We start from the raw sequence: 20,269 nt of genomic DNA on the forward strand, positions 1-20,269 counted from the left end.
GCTTTCACCTACGGCATCTGCCCGTGCATATCTGTGTTTGTTCTACTGCTCTGAAAAGGACAAAAACCTTGGGCAGAATGTGAGTCTGTCGACATCTCTGTGAGTCGTTGGGATGAACACTAACCCTAAAGCCACACAGCAACCGGTCACGACGGCAATCATCTGTAGGCCTCTGACTTTTGTTTCCTAATAGATGTCACCACAACTGAACCTAATGTGAAAACTGTAAAAATCATCAGTCAAAAGGTTCTAAGACAAATAAATTAATAGTATATCTTTTTCCAGCAGTGAGCTTCATTTAGTTTTGTTAGGGGTTTTCAACCATCAAACAGCATTTTGAAAATTTCGGTGAAACCTCAGATTTTTGACATTATCACTTGGAAAAAATGCCCTTCAAATGTCTCAGAAACGTCTGTAGTCGGAGTAGTCACTCTGCTCTACTGTGACCAGAAAGTGCATTGTGTTACATTTCCATTATTAGCAGGTCGGGTCATTAATCATGTTCACACCTACCTGGTCTCAGGGAACAACTTAACCATTAACTCAACTTTAATACCTGTTAGACTGCCTTTAGTCAGGCATTAGTGTCTCCCCTGATGATGAGACAGAGGGACTAGGTGTCCTCATAAGAGACAGGGAGACGGGGAAGAGAACGTATGTGAGCACCTAAGCGTTGGTGTACGCTTACACTTGTGTCTATGCACGCTCCAGGCATAGATAAATGATGGTACAGCAAGAGGACGGAGCTACCAGTGGTCGGCCAGCTGTTTCAAGTTGACAGCTGCAGCACTGCTGCCTCATGGGTAATGAAGTTCCTAACCAATTACAACCTGGGGAAATTAAAAACACTGCCCAACTAGAGCTAATCTTCATCTTTATCACTTTTTTTCTCGACGCTCTCCTGCAGCTGCTCATTTTGAACTGCTTATATACCAACAGACATCCTAACACACATGCATCCGGTGAGTCCATTTATCAAGGCTAAGTTCCAGTCACCTGGGGATGATTACGGAGATCCAAGCTAATAGCATTTACATCCCTCTATTCTCCACGTCTTCCCTTACCTCCCTCCATCCCTGTGGTCCCCGGTTTCTTTACATCTGCTCCTGCGTCCTCTCATACATCATCTATTACACGAGTTAATAAGATAGAGCCAGGGATTGTACAAAACACCTGGACCTTGTTGCAGGAAGACACGCAGCGCAGCTATAGGCGTTCCCTGCTGTCTTGTTGCGGATTTTAAAGAAACTTATTTTTTTGTTTTTATTGCAACAAAATAATAATAAATATATAAATAGGGCTGAGATAAAGAGGGGGGGAGGGAGGGAGAGCAAGAGAGAGAGAGTGACTTGACTTTACTGTCTGCTCTACACACACATGATTTCTGGAATGATGTTGTTCTGTGCTGCCGTATGTCAGTATAAACCTTCATCATTGGTTTATTTCATCAGTCAGGGTTGGCTTTTGAATCAAACAGCTGGAGAAACTGTGTATTTAAAGTACACCTTCAAGAATGTGAGGTCACCGCATCCTCCACGGACAAAAAGTTCAAACCACGTCCTCATAACGTACGAGCTGCCACATTTGTAAGTGAGCGCTTGAGGTGGCAAGTCAGATTTTAAGGATGGTGCTCCTGCGGGGGCCTCCACTGGACATGTCCCTAAGCAAATGATTTCCCTCCATCTACCTAACCTTTACCTCTTAGCTGTGCTTCCTCTCCGTAATCCTTCCTCACCCCATCGTTCTCCTTCTTAGGCCTCCTCAGGCTTCCTCCTCCATCTCCTTCTCCATCCATCCCTCCTGTGGCTATTCAACACAGTTGTGCTCCAGACAAACCATCTGGTGCTCTTTATTAATGACTGACCCTACATGCCCAAGAGATCTCCTGGCTGCCACCACTCACTGTGTGTGCGCGCCTGTATGCTTGTAAGTGTATGTATGCGTGTGTGTGTGTGTGTGTGTGTGTGTGTGTGTACAGGTGCACCCTGACTGATGATGTCATGTCGTACGCTGCTTTATCTGCTCCAGGCAGGTGCAGTAGTTTCAGGGAGTTGAAGGCATTGTTCTAACTCCCTGTTATTCCTTTTGTTACTGTTTGTCAGTTACTGTTTGCCTTCATTGATGAAACGTGTTGTGTATTCTAGCTAGTTTTCACTGTTTTAACCATAATAATAATAATAATTACGTTTATGTCCAATTCAACTTTATCCTTTTTTTTTTTAATAAAACATTATTCGGGTTTTGGTTGTTGGCTTCCTTCACCTGTTGTGAGAAGTGTTAAGGATTTTTTCCAAAGCAACTTTTTTGTTATGTGATTTCTTATAGCTGATACTGATACATTTCAGCTGATTCACAATATGTATCCTTTAAACATCTACATGTAAATACTATACTGTAAATTAGACATTTTTTGGAATTTGTTTGTGATACAATTTAATATTTATCCGTCGACTAACAATTCAGTCATCAGAAATGAAAGCACTTTTCTTTTTATCTCCTATTTTCCTGGTGTTTTTGAAAGAGAGAACCATCTTGAAGTACGTAATCCATTTGGTTTAAATTACCAATTGAAAAAAATGAGTTTGCATATTCAATCTGGCATTCTGTAGAAGAAAAAAAAGTTTGCACATCCCTGAAGTCAAGCAACCTTTTCACTTCAGAGTCTATTCACACAACAGACACTTAACGACAAGTGCACCTGCTTCAAAATAGCTTGGAAAAACCAGAAGGTTGTAAAAGAAAAGTAGCGCGCCTTATGCTCCTGTCAAAGTCAGTGATCAATTGTCTAAAACAAGTGAAAAAGGGAATCAAGCAGACACCAAACACTTGTTTTTGTTCATTTGTTTGACTGCAGGAGCCTGGAATAAAAAATATCTAGCATGGCCCTGAGCAGTTAAAAAACTATTTAAAGTGCATCAAAAGGCTGCTTGGTTTTAATGCACTTCTTCACTTTTCTTTTACCCAGCAAACATTGATTTGTGTTTCCAACCTTAACAACTCCAAACTCTGGCTGAAAATATCAGCCATTAAAAGCACTGTGGAAATTAGAAAAAGAAGAAGAAATGATTAAATATGGACAGATTTTTGACAAAGAATGAGGATGGGATACGCCAGGGTCTGACAACCACAACGTTACATGTAGAAAAAAAATATCTTAGATACAGTGTAACACGGCGGCTGACAATGAATGTGTTGGAGACACAGAAGAAGAGGAGTTAAAGGAGATTGGGGCTAAAAGATAAGAAGAGGCGCAGCAGTGATGTGGTTGTCTGGGGACTGATCCCTCTAAGACACACTCAGCTTCCCCTCAGAGAACCGAGGCAGGAAGCAGGGAGGTGGGAAAAAGAGAATGACTTATGAAGACACTGCACTTGAAAGAGACGTGTCAACACTTTGAAGGCAAGGAGTGAGGGAGTGCAGATGCCAGAAAAGACAGAACATACAGTGTGGGGCAGGAAAGGTCAAAACAGAGAGAAAAAGGTCAGAGGAGAAAATGAAATAAAAAACTGTCAGGGAAACAGCAAAAGAAAAGAATGTGTTGTTGAAACTGAAGTGAATGTTAAAGATCAGGACATTTACAGACTATGAATCTTAATAATCTTAGCTGGAATTTGGAGCAAATATTATTACTTTTTCAACACTTACAGTATATCTCGTGTGCAGATATTGGGGTACGTTCTGTGAACAAAATTAGTAACTGAAAAAACAGAGAGGTTTGTTTTTTGGCTGCTAGTAATAAAGGATAATGAAGAGGTAACTAAGCTATTTTTTTTCTTTTTTTCAGAACAAGAAAGTCAGGATTTGACTCCACATAGCAGGAGGTAACTAAGCTATTTTTTTTTTTCAGAACATGAAAGTCAGGATTTGACTCCACATAGCACTGCAGCTGGAAACAAGCTGCGAGAAAAGATATTTTATCATGTGACATGTTTGGATTTTTTCACACTTTAGCCCATACAAAAATGACTTTAAATAAACACTGCGTCTGTGTGTGAGTGTGAGTGTGTTAGCCTTAATAAATAGGAAATTTCCACCACACTTACACACACAGACACAGTGAGCCACAGGAGGATTACTGTATAAATGCTGAAATTTCACATGCAGACATTGTGACAGAACTGGAACAAGCTTTTTTATATTAAGATGACAGTAGACTGCCAATGATCTGCTTTTGAATACACACAGAAGAGTGTTTGGGTGAACACATCCACACAAAATCCACAGTGCGGTTTCCAATATCCAACGTGTGATTCGTATTGTTACATTTCGCTGGTAAATGTGACTGTCGCCCTCTACAGACGCTGGATTTCTGATGCTGACTAGCAGTAAAATCTGGGGTTTTTTTGTCCACACTCACCACATGTGCAGCTACTTGCTCCATCTTGGCGGCTGGTGTACCGGGTCGAGGGTAGAACTGGTTGATGAAGAGACTGGGAAATCGATAACACTTCACCAGGTCTAATGTCTCCTGAAAGTCTTCCTCCGTTTCACCAGGAAAACCACAGATTATGTCTGTAGCAATGGTGATACCTGGAACCCTAAACAAAAAAAAATACATTAACACCACAGAGGAAAAATGACCATGAAGCCACTCGACAACAAAACCTATTTTGTTAGCATTGCTCTCATGGCAACCTGCTCCACCGGTGTAATTTATTTTCTCTTTGGTTAGTCATGAATCAATCAATGTGCAGAACATTGATAACAGTATTCTCCACTGCAGCGCAGCCTCTGGGGAACGACTAATAATAAACATGACAAGTAAAAAGACAACATGCATCCTACACTTCATTTCATTGTCACAGCCGCCGACCTTGAGCTACCAGTAGCTCCTTTGTGCTAAGATTACTCTTGTCGCTCTTGATTCACTGACATTTTCCCATTGTTGACAGATGCCTCGGAAAAACCCATGTGAACCATCAGAGCATTCCAGGACTTCAAAGACTTTCCCAAATGACTCATTCAGCCAATCAGAATCTGATTAGCGACCTCTGCTGCCAATCGTTAACTATTGATTATTGACCTGCCAGCTCATTGTATTAATTGTGGCCACTGGGGTTTGGGAATAGATGCATTGATTGGCTTTTTTGTATTTTATTTATATTGACGCCACTAGGATCACTATCACAGATGTCCATCAGAGAAAACACAGATTTTTAGTAGTAAAATATTTAGAACACGTTGCCTTTCACGACAATGAACTGAGTTTGTTCTAACATGATGTCTTGTCCTTTCAGTATCTGTCGACGACAACAGAAAGAGAAAAACAACAATGTATTTTTCTCTCTTTTTTTTCGAAAGAGGGAAGTGAGCCTGAGTCTGGTGTGAATAATGAAACTAAATGTAAATTCTTTTTATAGTACCTGTATTGCCGATGCCTTGTTACAGGACTCTACACAAAGCAAGTGAAATCAGAGATGTTTGGTTTGATGAACAACATCATAAATAGACAACAATTAATTGGAAAACAAAAAAGGAGCGTCATTAATTTTTTTCTTCGTCTTTTGAATAAAAACTGAAAAACATTTCACACATGGCTGAAGAGCAGCTCAAACAGCAACAGGCAGTGATGATATAATATCTAAGAATTCATCAAACATGACAGATGACCATCTAGGCAAACAAACAAACACGTCTGGAGGCAAACACAGACAGAAATATGCACCACAGACCAATGAGGAGACAAGACTCCGAGGAAGGAACTGGGGAGACGCTTTCACTACCATCGACAACGTGATGCATCTTTAATCACATTAACTTCCTGCATCTGCAACCCTATGATAACCTCTGACCTATCGACAAGATCCAATTGGCTGACAGTCATTAATATTAACCAATGGCCTGCAGGCATGAGCATCCTTGACCTCGAAGCTCTGCCTGACCACAACCCAAAGGATGTTTAGAAAAACAAATAAACAAAAAAGAAAAAACATTATTTAAAAAAAATAAAAATGTATGCGTGGAATAGTTAAATAGGTTAAATAAATAAATAATTGCCTATTTGCAAATAAAATTAACTCTGTGGATGGCCTGCAGCCACGCTAGTAAAGCCCTTTGAGTATTTAACTCAAAATGCACATTTTAATCCCTTACTTCAGTCAGTAAACACACACACAGTGTGCAGCCCGTGGGCTCCAACAATAATTAATCAAGCAACATAATAAAAGCTCGGAGCCGCAGTGTATGTTTTTTGGCACGTAGGGTTCTGCTGCGATGGCGAGAGAGTTTTGTAGGTGAGCAAATTTGTTTTAAGTTTTTTTTTTTATCCTTGAGGGTTGAATATGGTTAAGTCATTCATTGCTATTCACTGCTCTCGTCTACAATAGTATGAAATGTCTATAATGTATTCCCTCCAAGCCGTTGCGTAAGTGACAGTAGGGGGAAAGTAAATAACGTTGGAAATATCAACAAAAAACACAGAAGATAGAAGTTTCTCCCATCTGCCTGAGGCTCATACGGCTAATTTTCTATGGCCTTTAAATGGTAGCAGATTGACACAGCGTGTAATCAGCTCCTTCTTTTTATTCTCGCATTAATAAAACATCAACTTTACAAAACAGCTTTAAAGTGTGTGCAAAGTAAGGCGTAAAGACGGACCACTAAAGGAGGAGGATGTGACTTGTCTTTGAGGGAGTTTAGCCAAGAGTGAGAAGAAGAAGAAGAAGAAGAAGAAGCAAGATTAAAAAAAAGTAGAAGAATAAAGATAGGGAGACGAAGAGGAGGAAGAAGAGGATGAAGAAGTAGAATACAAAGAAGAAGATGAAGAAGGATGAGAGGAGAAAAGGAAGAACAAAAAATAGAATAAAGAGGATCCAAAGGAGAAAAAGAGGGAGAAGACAAGAATGTAGAAGAAGTAGAACAAAGAAGTAGAAGTGGACAAAGAAAAAATATAGCAAAATAGTAACAGTAGTAACTGTAGTAACAGTAAATCTATAAACAGATAAGGTAATGAGATCAAATTTGAAAAATAAAAGTATGAAACCATGTTTCACTTTGTAAATAACAGGTTTGTTTTCTTAAGAAATTAAGACTTTTAGTGAAAAAGACATTACATTATCTATTCTTATGGGACTTAAAAATGAATAATAATTTATTTATTTTTAGGTATAACTGGATTATTTTATGAAATTATTTTTTTTATCAAATTATTGTTCCCTAAATTCTGGTAATTCCCAAGTAATTGAGAGATCAGTTGAGAACCAGTGCTTCACAAATGTCTCTTGTTAATTATATAGTTGAACTTTTTACATAATAATATTCATCACCATTAGTCCATGTGAGTAATGAGTTCCTGACACGTTCATGTTAAAAGATCGCACATCTCCAACATATGACGACATTTCTTGACTAAAGAAAAAAAAAGAGAGTTATCAAAGAGACTTAATTAGAAAGACTGACAGAGCAAGATTAGTCTGTTCAGTGTGTGAACCGTGTGATAAACAGACAGAGACAAATGAGTTCTATCAATTCAGACATTATCTGGCGAGTCAGGCCTGAGGAGGAGCCTGCTATCGATAAGTATTGATTTGAGATATTATTAGAAAAGGTGGAATGTTGAGAACTTCATACGGCAAAACGAGCAACAGAATAATCATTGATGTTATTAATAAAAATGAGACATTGGAGTTTAAGCTCTGAAAGGTTCAAATGTTATGTATAGAAATGTGTCCGTTTAATGATTTAGTATTAATTATGAATAACTGCAAATATTAATCTTTTAAATGTCATGTTTATGTCATTAAACATGTGAAAATGATATGTTTCAACAGGGAAACAAACTAATCTTTCATAAATATAATACGCACACAAATGAAAAATGAGGACCAGTTTTGCGGACCACCTCCAGTCTCAAGACTGAACCTGAAGGTTTCAATCAAAACAATCCCAAATATTGTGCCTTTGTTCCTAATATTTCCAGAAGCAAATAAGATCAAATCCCTGCCTTTGCTGTCCATAACGTGCCACCGCTGCCACCATTAGAATGTACACAGAGAAAATATGTTCACAGGAGACTTAAGTCATTTAATTAAAACTGGAGATAAGACTCCGTCAGTCTCCCATCTGCCTCCATAGGCTGAACTGAGCTCCATAAACCAGGCCATTGTCTTTGGCACCATTATTATCAACTGTCTGTTTACTGAGGCCCTGGTGCATCCATATGTGTGGGTACACTCCTATACTCCAACAGCCATTGGCCTCATCATATATTCTAAAGATGTGCATGTGGGGCCTGTTTGCACAAAGGATGCCTGAGAGCTCCCCCCCCTCCCCCATGATAAGATGAAGACGAGACCACTGGGACGGAAGGACCCTGAAAAACGAGAGCAAAAGAGAGACAGATGAGTGTGGCATGGAGGGCTCGAGCGGAAGGCGACGGGAAGAGGACGGGAAGGATGAGCGTGGAAGACAGACAATCTGGGAAGGTAAATATTTACCTATTCATCTGCTGGAGAGAGACCATGCAACCCATCTGTGCCGCGTAGCTGTGTGTGTGTGGGAGTGTGTGTGTGTTCTCTACAATGATAATGTGAGGCACACATCAGTGTATAGTGTAGGAGTCAGGACAGTGAAGGAAGACAGCGTTGGGATAAAGGGGAAAAGGAAGAGTTGATGATGGGAAATTTGTTGTTTAGCATTTGGAAAGCTGCCGCCCTGAGAAAAAAAGAAGTTTTCCAAACAATCTGATTCACCAAAGGGTAGCTTTGAATTATTCCTGGTTAATCATGATTAATTGTGATGAATTAAGATTAATCAACATTCTTAAATATGACTTCAAAAACTTTCTCTGTCTTCTTTTCTTTTTTACAGTGATGGCAACAAATCAGAACTTCAGAACAAAGATTATATTATGACAGTGATTCACTGGTAAAGAAAGCACACTTTGGTCAACAACCACGCAGTGATACAGGTCATCATTATTATTATGATTATTATTGTTTTGTTTTGTTCTGATTAACAAAGAGAGCTCTTCTTCAAAAATCATGAATCAGAAGAGTCAGCACGATGTGCTTGTCAGTCCTGACTTATATTACTGTATTCAAGGCAATAACTGTCAGTATCTACATTAACACAAATACAAAAAATATACGTAGAGTATATATATAAAAAACAAACAAACAAAGGGAATCTAGAAGGAGAGAAGAGAGTTGAGAGGTGAGGAGGGTGAGTAATCACTGACACACTTTAGTGTTTGATTTAAGAGCCAGAGGAGGAGGTAATGACACTGTCATGTAGCAGCTCAATTCACAGTGATGGAGCGAGCAAGAGAGAGAGAGAAAGGGAGAGAGAGAGAGAGAGAGAGAAAGAGTGAGTGACTGGTCTGATCACAGCAGCATTATGAAGACATTAAAGCCCAAAAGCCAAACAACAGTTTTTACCTTTGCTCTAACGCCAACACAAGATGAAACCAAAGATATCACATAACAATAAACACACACACAAAAAAAAACAGAGTTAATGTCATCGCTCAGAATAGGTTGGTTTGTTTACAGGATATCGTGTTCTTAAAGATTCTGAAATCAGTTTGTGGGAAGTTTCATAAACTCTGAACTTTCTGGTGTGGTCTTAGATTCTTTACCTTCTGACATTTTTTCACAAGAACAAAGCAGAAGTCTTAAAAGCAGTTGGTGTTAAAAAAAAAGAGAGAAAGAGTGATCACCACCGATGACAGACTGAAGAAAAGATCTATGAACGCTGTGGCATTGTGTGAAGGAGTGAGCCAGAGAATGGAGGACGCAAAAGGAAAGAATAAAGAGTGACGTTAGAGAGCGAGAGAGCGGCAGAGAAATGCTTGGTTCAAGGTGATGTGAGGTGTGCTAAGAGCTGTCAAACTGACACTCAAGACTTTCTGAGTCTCAATTCTCAACCTACTTCTCCCCCCTGATAGCTGTCTGTCTGCCTTCCAGGTTCAGATGAGTTAGAAAATCGCTCTTTTACATATTAAACCTAGACGGAGCACTTCTAGAAGAGCAGGCGACGCTTGTGAACATATTTGATGTGAGGCTGGATGTGGTTGAATATTCCCTAAGTCAGTATCCCTGCCAATCACGTAGGAGAAAATAACAGAAGTAAAAGATTCAACAGGACTACATTTTAGAACATGAAACATAAAACATAGTGCAGCTATTCCTTTTATGATTCTATGAATTACAGATGTCAAAATGTCATTTATTAATATCTGAAATTGATCAGATTAAAATGTTTAAGGCAGTGTTTACAAACCTTTTTTGAGTCATGAAAAAGAATTTCACATTTTTCCATAACAACAACTCCATTATTGTAGTACACAAATAAGTAGCTAGCGTTAAATGTAAATAAAATTGTCATTTTGGAATTTATCTACAGTCATCATTAACAGCCCTACAATGGATATTCTATAAATGGTGACTCTAAGGGTAATTTAAAAAAATAAAAATAAAAAAGCTTCACATTGTCCCACAAAAATATGGCAGTGAGACAGAAGCCCAGACCGGAGAGCATCACCGCAGAGCGACAGTCGAGCTGGAACTACAGAATGGAAGAGACTGTAACTGTGTAACAGTAATAACTACAAGACGTATGACTTAGTCTGAGATGGTACAATTCCATTGAACATGGATCTACGTACATTAAAGCATCTGAGCCTAAAGAGAAGAGATCTTTTCATGCTGTAATGAGAAATGTAAATGTGATTTTCTTCTTTTAAATTATTATTATTTAACATAATGATCAATTAAAAGCTGAGCAGCTGCCACCATGTAGAGAATTAATTGGAAACACTGGTTGAGCACAGTCTGATGACTGATATTATCTGGCAGACGATTCTTACACACCTTAATCTCATTAGTAGAAACCTTCGCCGGTGTGATGTTACATGTCGAGCAAACTTCAATAGAATTAGTTTTCTTTCAGTTTTTTTTTGTCTCCCTTATTTTAATTCCCCTTCATCAATTTAACCTTGATTCCTGAATGATGACTGTAAAATAAAAGGGAATAATTCAAACATTATGATTATTTTTTATACAAATGGTGAGAATGGAATTTAAAACAGGAGATAAATGGGGACAGATGAATGACTGGTGTGAATGATTGTGTGAGATAAATCCATGATTTATCACAGGACGGACGAATAAGGTCACACAACAGACGATGCATATCAGAGTAAAAACAATGGCTTAGGTAAGAAAAATAAATAAATAAAAAATCTGCTGAAACCTTCACAACAGCAAAGACTTCAACGTAAGAAGAAAAGAAACAAAACGTCTGAATATTTCTCCAAATGCACATAACGAGATTGAACACACAGGTCAGAGAACGGGAGGTCCTTCCTCACACGTCGGTCTACTAAGTGAATACTAAGTCATTTGTCTTTGAGATGCAAAATAACCTCTGTCTCTCTGCGGAGCAGGTCATTTGTAAAGACGGAGGTGGCTGCGGCCGAATGAATGGAGAGCCGAGTAAATAATGATCCCAGTGGAGTCATCAGTAAACTTTATCATTTAATGAAACGGCCTGAACACACCAGAGCAGAACTGTGCTTCAATTTAAGACACGCAGTAACACACACACTCACTCACACACACACATGTGCTTCGTTAGTGCCAGAGAAGGGTAAAAAGAACACACCGTGCACATTTCATTAGTCCGAGGGAGGAGCAGTAAGAACAGAATCGACACATAACCGTTCTCGAACACACACACACAGAAGCATGACACTTGTGACCGTCCAGCCAGGCGTTAAATGGACCATCTCTTTGCACTTTATTTCAATTTAATCCAACCTTAACTGACACAGCCACAGTAAATGATTCATCATTCAAACCCGGTTCAGCGAGGTGAGCGCGCAGACAGGGACGACATCAAGGCTCCACATTCACGCTGGACCTGAGAGCTTTTACTGAGCCAATGAATGGCGGCCAAGCCGGAGGCGCACTCTTACACTTACAGTGAAATAGTAAGTTAATAAAATTTATTACTGAACTAGGCTCTGTTACAAAGACGGATGTCACACCGTTGGATGAGAAGTTGAGGGACAACTGAACGAAACGCAACGGAAACTGATGGACGGAATAATAATAATAACTTACATTTCCACTACACTGTAACAGTGAATGAGAACATGGGGTTTTGTAACCACTGTGTAAAGAGAGGAGAGAACAAGACATTCAGGTCAACACTGTCTTCGTTTTCAACAGGTTTGCACAGAACTGAACTTTTAACCTTTGGGAAACATGTCTCATGTTTCTCCATTATGAACTGAACTCCTGACCTTTAGGCTCTATCAACACAAACAGTGCAAATAATATATTTAAATAATTTTTTTTTTACCAATTCGCAATTTTTTTTTAGAAATTTAAAGGTACAAGAAATCGCAATATATGTATATATAAATATATATATACATCCCAACCTCGTGTCCTGAGGCTACAGGCCCTTGTAAAAATCCTAGAACTCTAGCTAAACATTTTTTTCCTTAGGGTTTACTAAGTCAAATTAGCTAAACATTACTTGACCTTCCAGCTCTGTTTTTGGGCGGCCACTTTCCCTCCTTTTCAACTGTTTACATTTCATACGACTTTAGAAACAAAGGCTAACTCAGAGGAGATAATGGAGCAGAACCCGGTGCCAGCGATTATACACTCCAGGGCTGCTGCTGCTGCTGCTGCTGCTGGAGTTGGGTGAAGTTTTTCCCCCTGTTTAAACATTACACCTCTGCTGTAAGTGAAACTGTGTGGTTGAAAACAAGCCCTGAGAGTCAGACTGAGCCAAACACTGAGCAAGGGAAATATGATATGAGGGAGGGAGAGACAGAGACACAGAGTGGGAGAGAGACGGTGAGTCAGAGGGTGACTGTGCAGCTACAGGTACCAGTATCAGTTAACGCCATGTTTGCTTACGTGTGAATACTGGGATGGTGCAAGCGCATGGAAAATTAGCACTTTGCTGCCGTGTAACCTGACTTTCAATTATGTTTGGGGAGAGGTTGTTTACATGTCAGCACGGCGGCTGACACGCTACTGCACTCCAGTGATGCATCCCTGAACATGCTCCGAGTCAAATCTCTCACTTGTTTTGTGTGTGTGTGTGTTTCAGTGTGTAACCAATACTCAAACACTGGACTAATGATGAAGCTAAATGTCGTAAAGTTTCCGATTCTATGTTCTTACGGGAAAAACTGTTAAACACATAGTAAATATGGGAATGAAAGGTAAATATGAGGGTAAATATAAGCCTAATATAAGAAAACATCAATAATTTTATTTACAGCAATCACAGAACCACAAAAACAGTTCGGTTCAGTCGTAACTTTGTCTAATATTAAGCCTTTAAGCAATTAAGCAGTAAAGAAAATATGACCAGTTTGATTTGGTCCAGAGCTGATGATGATGTCATGACTTAAGAGTTTGTCATTTTGTCCTTGTGACCTCAGTGACCTGAGTTTCACTGTTGCTCAGGTTTGGATGACGTCAACAGACGTGCACAGAAACTAGCGCGTAGAAACCTAATGTGTGTGAGTGTGTGTGTTTGTTGTGTTTAGTTGTGGTGAGGAAATGCAGAATAGTGAACACAATGTACAAAAAAGACAAGGATGTGTTTAGATCTGACAAAACTGTTGTTATCAACAAGTGTTTTGCTTTTTCAGACACACACACACACACACACATGCGGGCACCAACACCTCAGGTTCAGCTTGTTATGAGGTCAATGACTCATGCTCTTCTTCTTTCCTGTTGTTTGAACAGAGCAAACTCACAACACTTGACTGGGTGACACACACCGTCAAGTATTTGGACAGGAAGGTTGTTTACTTTTCTGCTTCCTGGACTAAAGAACGTTCATAACCTTAACCAAACACATAAAAACAAAGTGACTGTCAGCGACGATTAGGAAACATGAAGTGAGAAACTGATTGCATGAAATCACGGGTCAGTGTCAGTCGAATACAACAGCCTCACCTACAGGTCTGTGGAAATGCCATGACTGAAAAGCTTCATATTATCAGCCGTTGTATTATTATTACATGACATTTGTCTGTTGATTCAAGTTTGATAAATGATTTACCACCTAAGGTTTATTAATATGAAATGATGCTTCTTCAGATACCATAACACAGCGGTCTCAAACTCGTGGTCGGGGGGCCCACATCTGGCATGCAAAATCCTGACTTAAGGTTGATATGTCTGCGTTTGACTATTTTATGTATTTATTTTGTTTTAGTAACTGTTTTTAATTATTCTGTCCTTTATCTACCAATCAGACAACACTCATACTTATGGTCAATCATCAAACACACTCAGAGCTGTGATGATGTCATGACTTAGAGTTTGTGTTTGTCATTTTGTCCTTTTGACCTCTGACCTGAGTTTCACTGTTGCTCAGGTTTGGATGATGTCAACACACGTGCACAGAAACTACATACAAACCAATGTTGCTCTGTTGTGCTTAGGAGAAAACCTTCTTGACATGAAACAAGACCAAAAACTAAAAGATCTAAAACTCTAAATCTAATTTGTTTACTTTTTAAACAGGCCCTTTCTTGACGTCCTGACTGAGACTGACTCAGTTCAAACCGTAGAGGTTCGTACTTGTAATGCACGCGAGAACCCATTCTGGGGCAGTGACTCAGCTGTCAAAATCACATTGGTATTCTAGCCATGTGATTTAAGGGTTTGAGATTAAAGACTGGAGTCAAAACACACAGAAACTCTCATTGCCTGATTTACTTCAGGTGCTGAGTCATCAGCTGGAGGCCACGGGGAAGAGAAAGGAGGCGTCAAATGTTGACAAGTCGCGCCACTGTGGCAGGTTCTCGCGGTAAACCTGTCATACCTAGCTCTGTCTTCCCGCCTCACCTACCCTCTCTCTTTTTTTTTAATCCCTCTTTAAACACACACAAACAGACACACACTCAGACACCTGCCCTCAGGGAGCTGCCGCCCAACCTACTTTTTCAGTGAAACATTAGCTCTGCTGATACCTTAAACACTGTGTGTGTGTGTAACTTAATGGTGGTATGTCTTTAACAACAAACAGAGCGAAACGCCGTCTCCACACTGTGTAGTCACGCCACTGATGCATGTGTCCTGCTGTAACCTGGAGACGTTTGATATAATCCACACCACTCTTCGTGACTTATGGGCTGTTCACACCAAAAGTGATAGACTTTATAGCGGCAGCTCCACAAACACAATCAATCCGGAGCCACGCCATTGGAGCTTCGGATGTGACACGATGAAGCAGATGAAGCGATAGGTCATATGGGGCGATGTGAAAGAAGCATAGGCAAAGCACCGCCACAACCAATCAGTGATGGGTTTACCCCAACGTCATCACGTGGACCAGTATAAAAACTAATAGCTAAAGTTATCCAGGAGATGGGACTCTACTGTAACTACTGTGAAGTACCGGTGGAACTGAGTTAAGAAATGAGCAGATAAATAACTCACGCCAATTACCCCCGCTGCGCATCTAGGGGCGCGACAAAAATGACCAAGCGGCGCGATATAGGTGTTACAAAGAATTTTTTTTTTCTGCCTCTAACGCTTTTGGTGTGAACGCAGCATAACAGAGACGGCTAACAGGTGCACATGCAAGATCGCAGTCACTGAGGTGTCTCTCTCTCTCTCTCTCTCTCTCTCTCTCTCTCTTACACACACACATAGCGAAGCACAACTACACACACACATGTCCCGGAGCCGTTTGTCTGAGGAGGAACAGTCGATACACTCATGAGAGGCCAAGACAGAAAGGTTATCATCAGGACACTATATCAACAGTCACAGCGTCGCTCTGTCGGCACATTGCATCACACGAAAGGTGCCTTTAATACCGGGGACTTTAAGCAATCGAGTCACGACTGTTGAAAGATTAAAAACAAATGCACATTATTCATCTTTCCAGGATTCAATCTTAATAAAAACAACTTTGGTTGTCTTTAAAAAAAAAAAAAAATTCATCAATCCTTGTTATAATGAGGTTATAATTATTATAAAAATGATGGCACCACTGACAGGTATTTAATCTGGAGCTGTGCTAAATTAAGCATGTGTCTTATTTTCACAGTCACAACAGAATTATCTTCAAGTAATACATCTTTAATTATCACTCATTTAATCAAGCATACAAATTGCTTCGGCTACCTGTGTGAGCCGGTAAAGTGCAACTAATTTGCTGTGATTAAAATACTGTCTTTACTGTGACAGCTATGTAAGCATTTATGAAGCCTTGGATTTCAACATAGAATCACACGATGTTTCAAACTAATCTCAGATAAATTAGGATTTTATTTCAGTTCTGGCATTTTGAAATGTAAGACCCTGAAGGAGTGAACAAATATGGTTAAAGCAAAGTAAAGTTTAGTTCAAAAATTAAAAATACAAAGAAGAACAGAGTCGAGTGCATGTGTTGTCAATATATATATAGATTTTATGTCTAAACTGAGAGCAGGATATTTATTCATGTAATCTGAACTGAAGAGCATATTTGGACTTAAGACTTTGCAGTAAAATCTCAGTGTGTTTTTCATTATTTAGACAAGGCCAGAGAGACAAGTCAACAGGGTGTTATGTGATGTCAACGCCAAAGGTTAAAAGTTCTGTATAAATGTTATGAAATTTGAATCTATTTTGAATCTCACTGCAGACTGATGAGACTGAACAGATTAACCAACTGTAGACCTGTCCAACTAAAGGCTACAAAAACAACACATTTCCATAATTGTTTTCCCCTATTTGTTTTATTAAATCAGAAATGTTTGGATTGAAAATATCCCAGTGAGGAACATAGAAAAGAAACACAGCCATGTAAATGAGGGAGACTCGTTGGGAGATGGAGCTGTGTGGCCTGTGTTTGGAAGGGTTTCCTGAGGTCAGGAGCATGTGACCTAAGATGGAGCTGTGTGGCCTGTGTTTGTTTCCTGAGGTCAGGAGCATGTGACCTCTAGGGAAACTAATCAAACACCCAGGAGGAACTGTAGGTTTGAGAAAATCTCAGCGTTCAATACCCTCTCCCAGAATCATCCAAAGGAATATTAGTAACACGACAGCCTACACTCCTGCTTTTCTCCTCAACCACACAAAACCCTAAAGTTCAACTTTCATTACTACAACAATATGCTGCTCTGTGCTCACACGACCAGCCGTCCACACCCGGACTATTATTTTCCAGTCGTTTCATCTTCAGCCCCTGTGGTTCAAACACTAAATCCCTGCGAGCGGTTGAGGGGAAACCGGCCCTGTATTATGGCAAACTAAGACATAAGTGTGGCAAATCCTCTGACCATGAGCGCAGTAACTCTTTAACAGTCTTATTCCGGCGTAACCGGATTTTCTCTTTACATCATTACATAAAGACTGTACTTCATTATGTGATTTTAATTGATAGCAGCAGGGAGAAAAGACTGAATAAAAATTGCTCTGTGTGGGTAGACCAGGGCAAATTAACCATTTTATTGAAATAATTACGCTGCCGATTGTTAGAATTAGGCACGGCATGAAACAATCAGTTATAACAAGTCAGAGAAATGAGTTATTATGTCATTCAAAAGACAAATTTAATAGTTTTTCACACTGTGAATAAGTGCAGCTTCAGTGGAAATGGTATTTTGTAGGAGAACCTAAAGTCTAAATTAGGTGAAATAATGGAGGGAAAAATTCAATCACAAATACTGTTTCTATTGAATCATTAAACTGGAAGAATAGACATAAAAACTCCACTATCAATGGTGAAAAAAACCAACCCACACTGCGCTTAACAAAAGTCAATAACGACTTAGTTGAACTAAATCTATAATACTTACGGTATTGTTTGTTTTAATTGAGTTTTCGTTGTTTTCCAGTTCAGCCAGGATGCGAAATAAGCTCAAGAAAGACAAAATTGATTTTTTTTTTCAAGTTTCCTGGCAGTCTGCCCTGATTTGCCTTCAGATTTTATAAGTGTGAATGAGTTTTCAGGGACAGGAGGTTGGGGCGGTCAACCATCAGAAGACCCTAAAACTTAAAATAGATTTAACTGTGGAAGAAACTGTTCGATAAACACGCTGTTGTGCGGTCATTAATGTGAGAAATTACTTTCTCTGCTCGCTCCCCTGAGTCCACTCTCTGGTGCATTAACATACAGTACATGTAAAGAAGTGGTGAGAAATGCAGTGGAGAAACACAGCCAAACAACTTTCAAAGAATATATAAATATTTTTAAAAATATATGTGAATAAAAAAGTGTGGTTTCAGTTTGCTGTGGGATCCTAAATATGTAGCATAGAAGTTCTGGTCTCACGTGTCTCCTGTTGTGTGTGTCTCCGTGAGATAAACCCTGACCTAGAGATACCTGTGCAAAGTTTCCACCTGCCACATCAGTTTGAGTGAAGCTGACACCGTGTAACACTGACCCAACCTGGGAATGCAGTTGAGGACAAAACGTGTGTGAAATTAGAAAAATTCAGCTTCCAACGTACGTAGAGCTAAAATGATCAGCAAAAACTGAATCAATTTAATTTGTCTTGATAGAAACATCTTGAAGTCCTGAATGACAAAATAATTAGCTCTGTCAAATGATGGGGGAAAAATATAAACTGATTAATTACAGGGGTAGCTGTGGATTAATCAGGATAAATTGTGATTGTAATTAATTAGGATCAATCAGGAGTAATGCTGATTAACCAAGATAAATTAACATTCCTTAAAATGACAAAAAAAACAAAACATTATTGTATAATGCTGTAACAGAAAGACAAATAACAACAGGTTTACGACCTGTTTTTATTCACAGCTAATCAAAATGATTGATTAATAATATGAAAATATGTTGAAAAAAAAAAGTCACTAATATAGAAAAGATCAACTGATTACATGACTGGACTGGGCTGGTGGAAGATGTTGAGAGTTCATTTCAACACTAACTTCAAAATGAGCTAACCCAGAAAGGCAATCAAAATTTCTCAAAAAAGACAACTGATATTGTTCTTACATTTTACACACACACGCAGACACACACGCAGACACACACACACTCTGGCTGTGTTTCTGGCTTGTCCGAGGCCTTGGACTCGATCCCAGACACGAAACAGCACTTTGGCCACGACTGCAGCAGCCAAGTGGATCAAGCCACTGGACATTTACTGGCATTGATCGTAGACGACCAGAGTGGACTGTGTGTGTGTGTGTGTGTCACTGTGTGTGCGCGTGTGTGTTTTAAAAACAAAACAAAAGCCAGAAACTGAGAAACCACCCAGACGTATACAAAGAATCTTACAAAAGAGTAGCCAGACAGTTTGTGTTAACAAGATCTGAGGATGTGATACCATGTGACTGGTAAGCTCGTCTGTGTGGGAGTGTGCCTGTGTGTGATGATGTGTGTGTGTGTGTGTGTGTGTCCGTACGCCTCCTGTGTGTATTTTAGCAGAGAGAGAGAGTAAAGAGTTTGACCAGATCAGTGTCACAGCCACTATATTTCTATAGAACACCTGTAAAAACAACTGGAGCTGGAGGAACTCCACTGACGTTACACAGCTAACAGAAGTGTAGACATGCAGCAACTAGATATTCAAATAACCTGGAAGCACTGAAATAAACCGTACCACAGCATACATTAGTTATCAGAAATCATCGAGTAAACATTTATAATCAATGATTCTAACTGTTTCTGTTCAGATCAGACGTTACTTTTTTTCATTATTACTGTTGGTTTTGGTTTTCAGAAGCAGAAAACTGAAAGCGTGGCCTCACCTCTCTTTGAGAAAGTCCACCACTCTCTTGAAGTCATTGATGCAATACTCTCTCTTCATGTCCATCAGTACGCTGTCAGAGGCCGACTGCACAGGAACATGAAGGAAGGCGTAGACCCGAGGATGATTCAATATCTTCGCCATTTCCTAATGAAGCAGATAAAAAAAATAAAATAAAACGGCAAATGGTTAAAGAAATGTGCAACAAATAGATGTCATATTTTCAGCCCTTCTGAAGTAAATAAATGGTGAATAAATAACAGTTTGTTTAAAGGAGTTTAGTATCGTCTATCATATGACATAACAGAAGAAGATACTTCAAAAAAAGCTTCTATTTTTTGACATGTGAGTACTACTCATCCATTCTTTGACCAAAGTACCACCATGTACTGTATAGTGAAAACATGAACAAAGGATATTGACTTAAATAGCAAACTCAGCTTTGAACCAACTGTTGTGTGAACTGATTTACCAGTGCAGCACATCATAAATCATACATAAATAAAATAAAATGAAAACAATCAAAATAGAAGTGCCCTTTTACTGTAAAACATATATATGTATATTCAT

General features: G+C 39.3%; 1 protein-coding gene and 1 long non-coding RNA gene across 2 annotated transcripts in view; one reads left to right on the top strand and one right to left on the bottom strand.

The window, feature by feature from the left end:
- Positions 1–20,269, bottom strand: part of cdkal1 (CDK5 regulatory subunit associated protein 1-like 1) — a 182,052-nt gene that overhangs the window by 48,588 nt on the left and 113,195 nt on the right. Inside the window, exons 10-11 of the mRNA XM_008323210.3 lie at positions 19,701–19,846; positions 4,358–4,538 (exon numbers count right to left, since the gene is read on the bottom strand). Of these exons, the coding sequence (XP_008321432.1) occupies positions 4,358–4,538; positions 19,701–19,846 (327 nt within the window). The remainder of the gene's footprint in view (positions 1–4,357; positions 4,539–19,700; positions 19,847–20,269) is intronic.
- Positions 16,727–19,812, top strand: LOC112487929 (uncharacterized). The gene is made up of 3 exons (XR_003051495.1): positions 16,727–16,845; positions 16,900–19,286; positions 19,673–19,812. It is a non-coding gene; the product is annotated as an uncharacterized LOC112487929 (long non-coding RNA).

The sequence above is a fragment of the Cynoglossus semilaevis genome, chromosome 13, assembly GCF_000523025.1.
Source record: "Cynoglossus semilaevis isolate Cse_v1.0 chromosome 13, Cse_v1.0, whole genome shotgun sequence".
Classification (NCBI taxonomy): Eukaryota; Metazoa; Chordata; class Actinopteri; order Pleuronectiformes; family Cynoglossidae; genus Cynoglossus; species Cynoglossus semilaevis.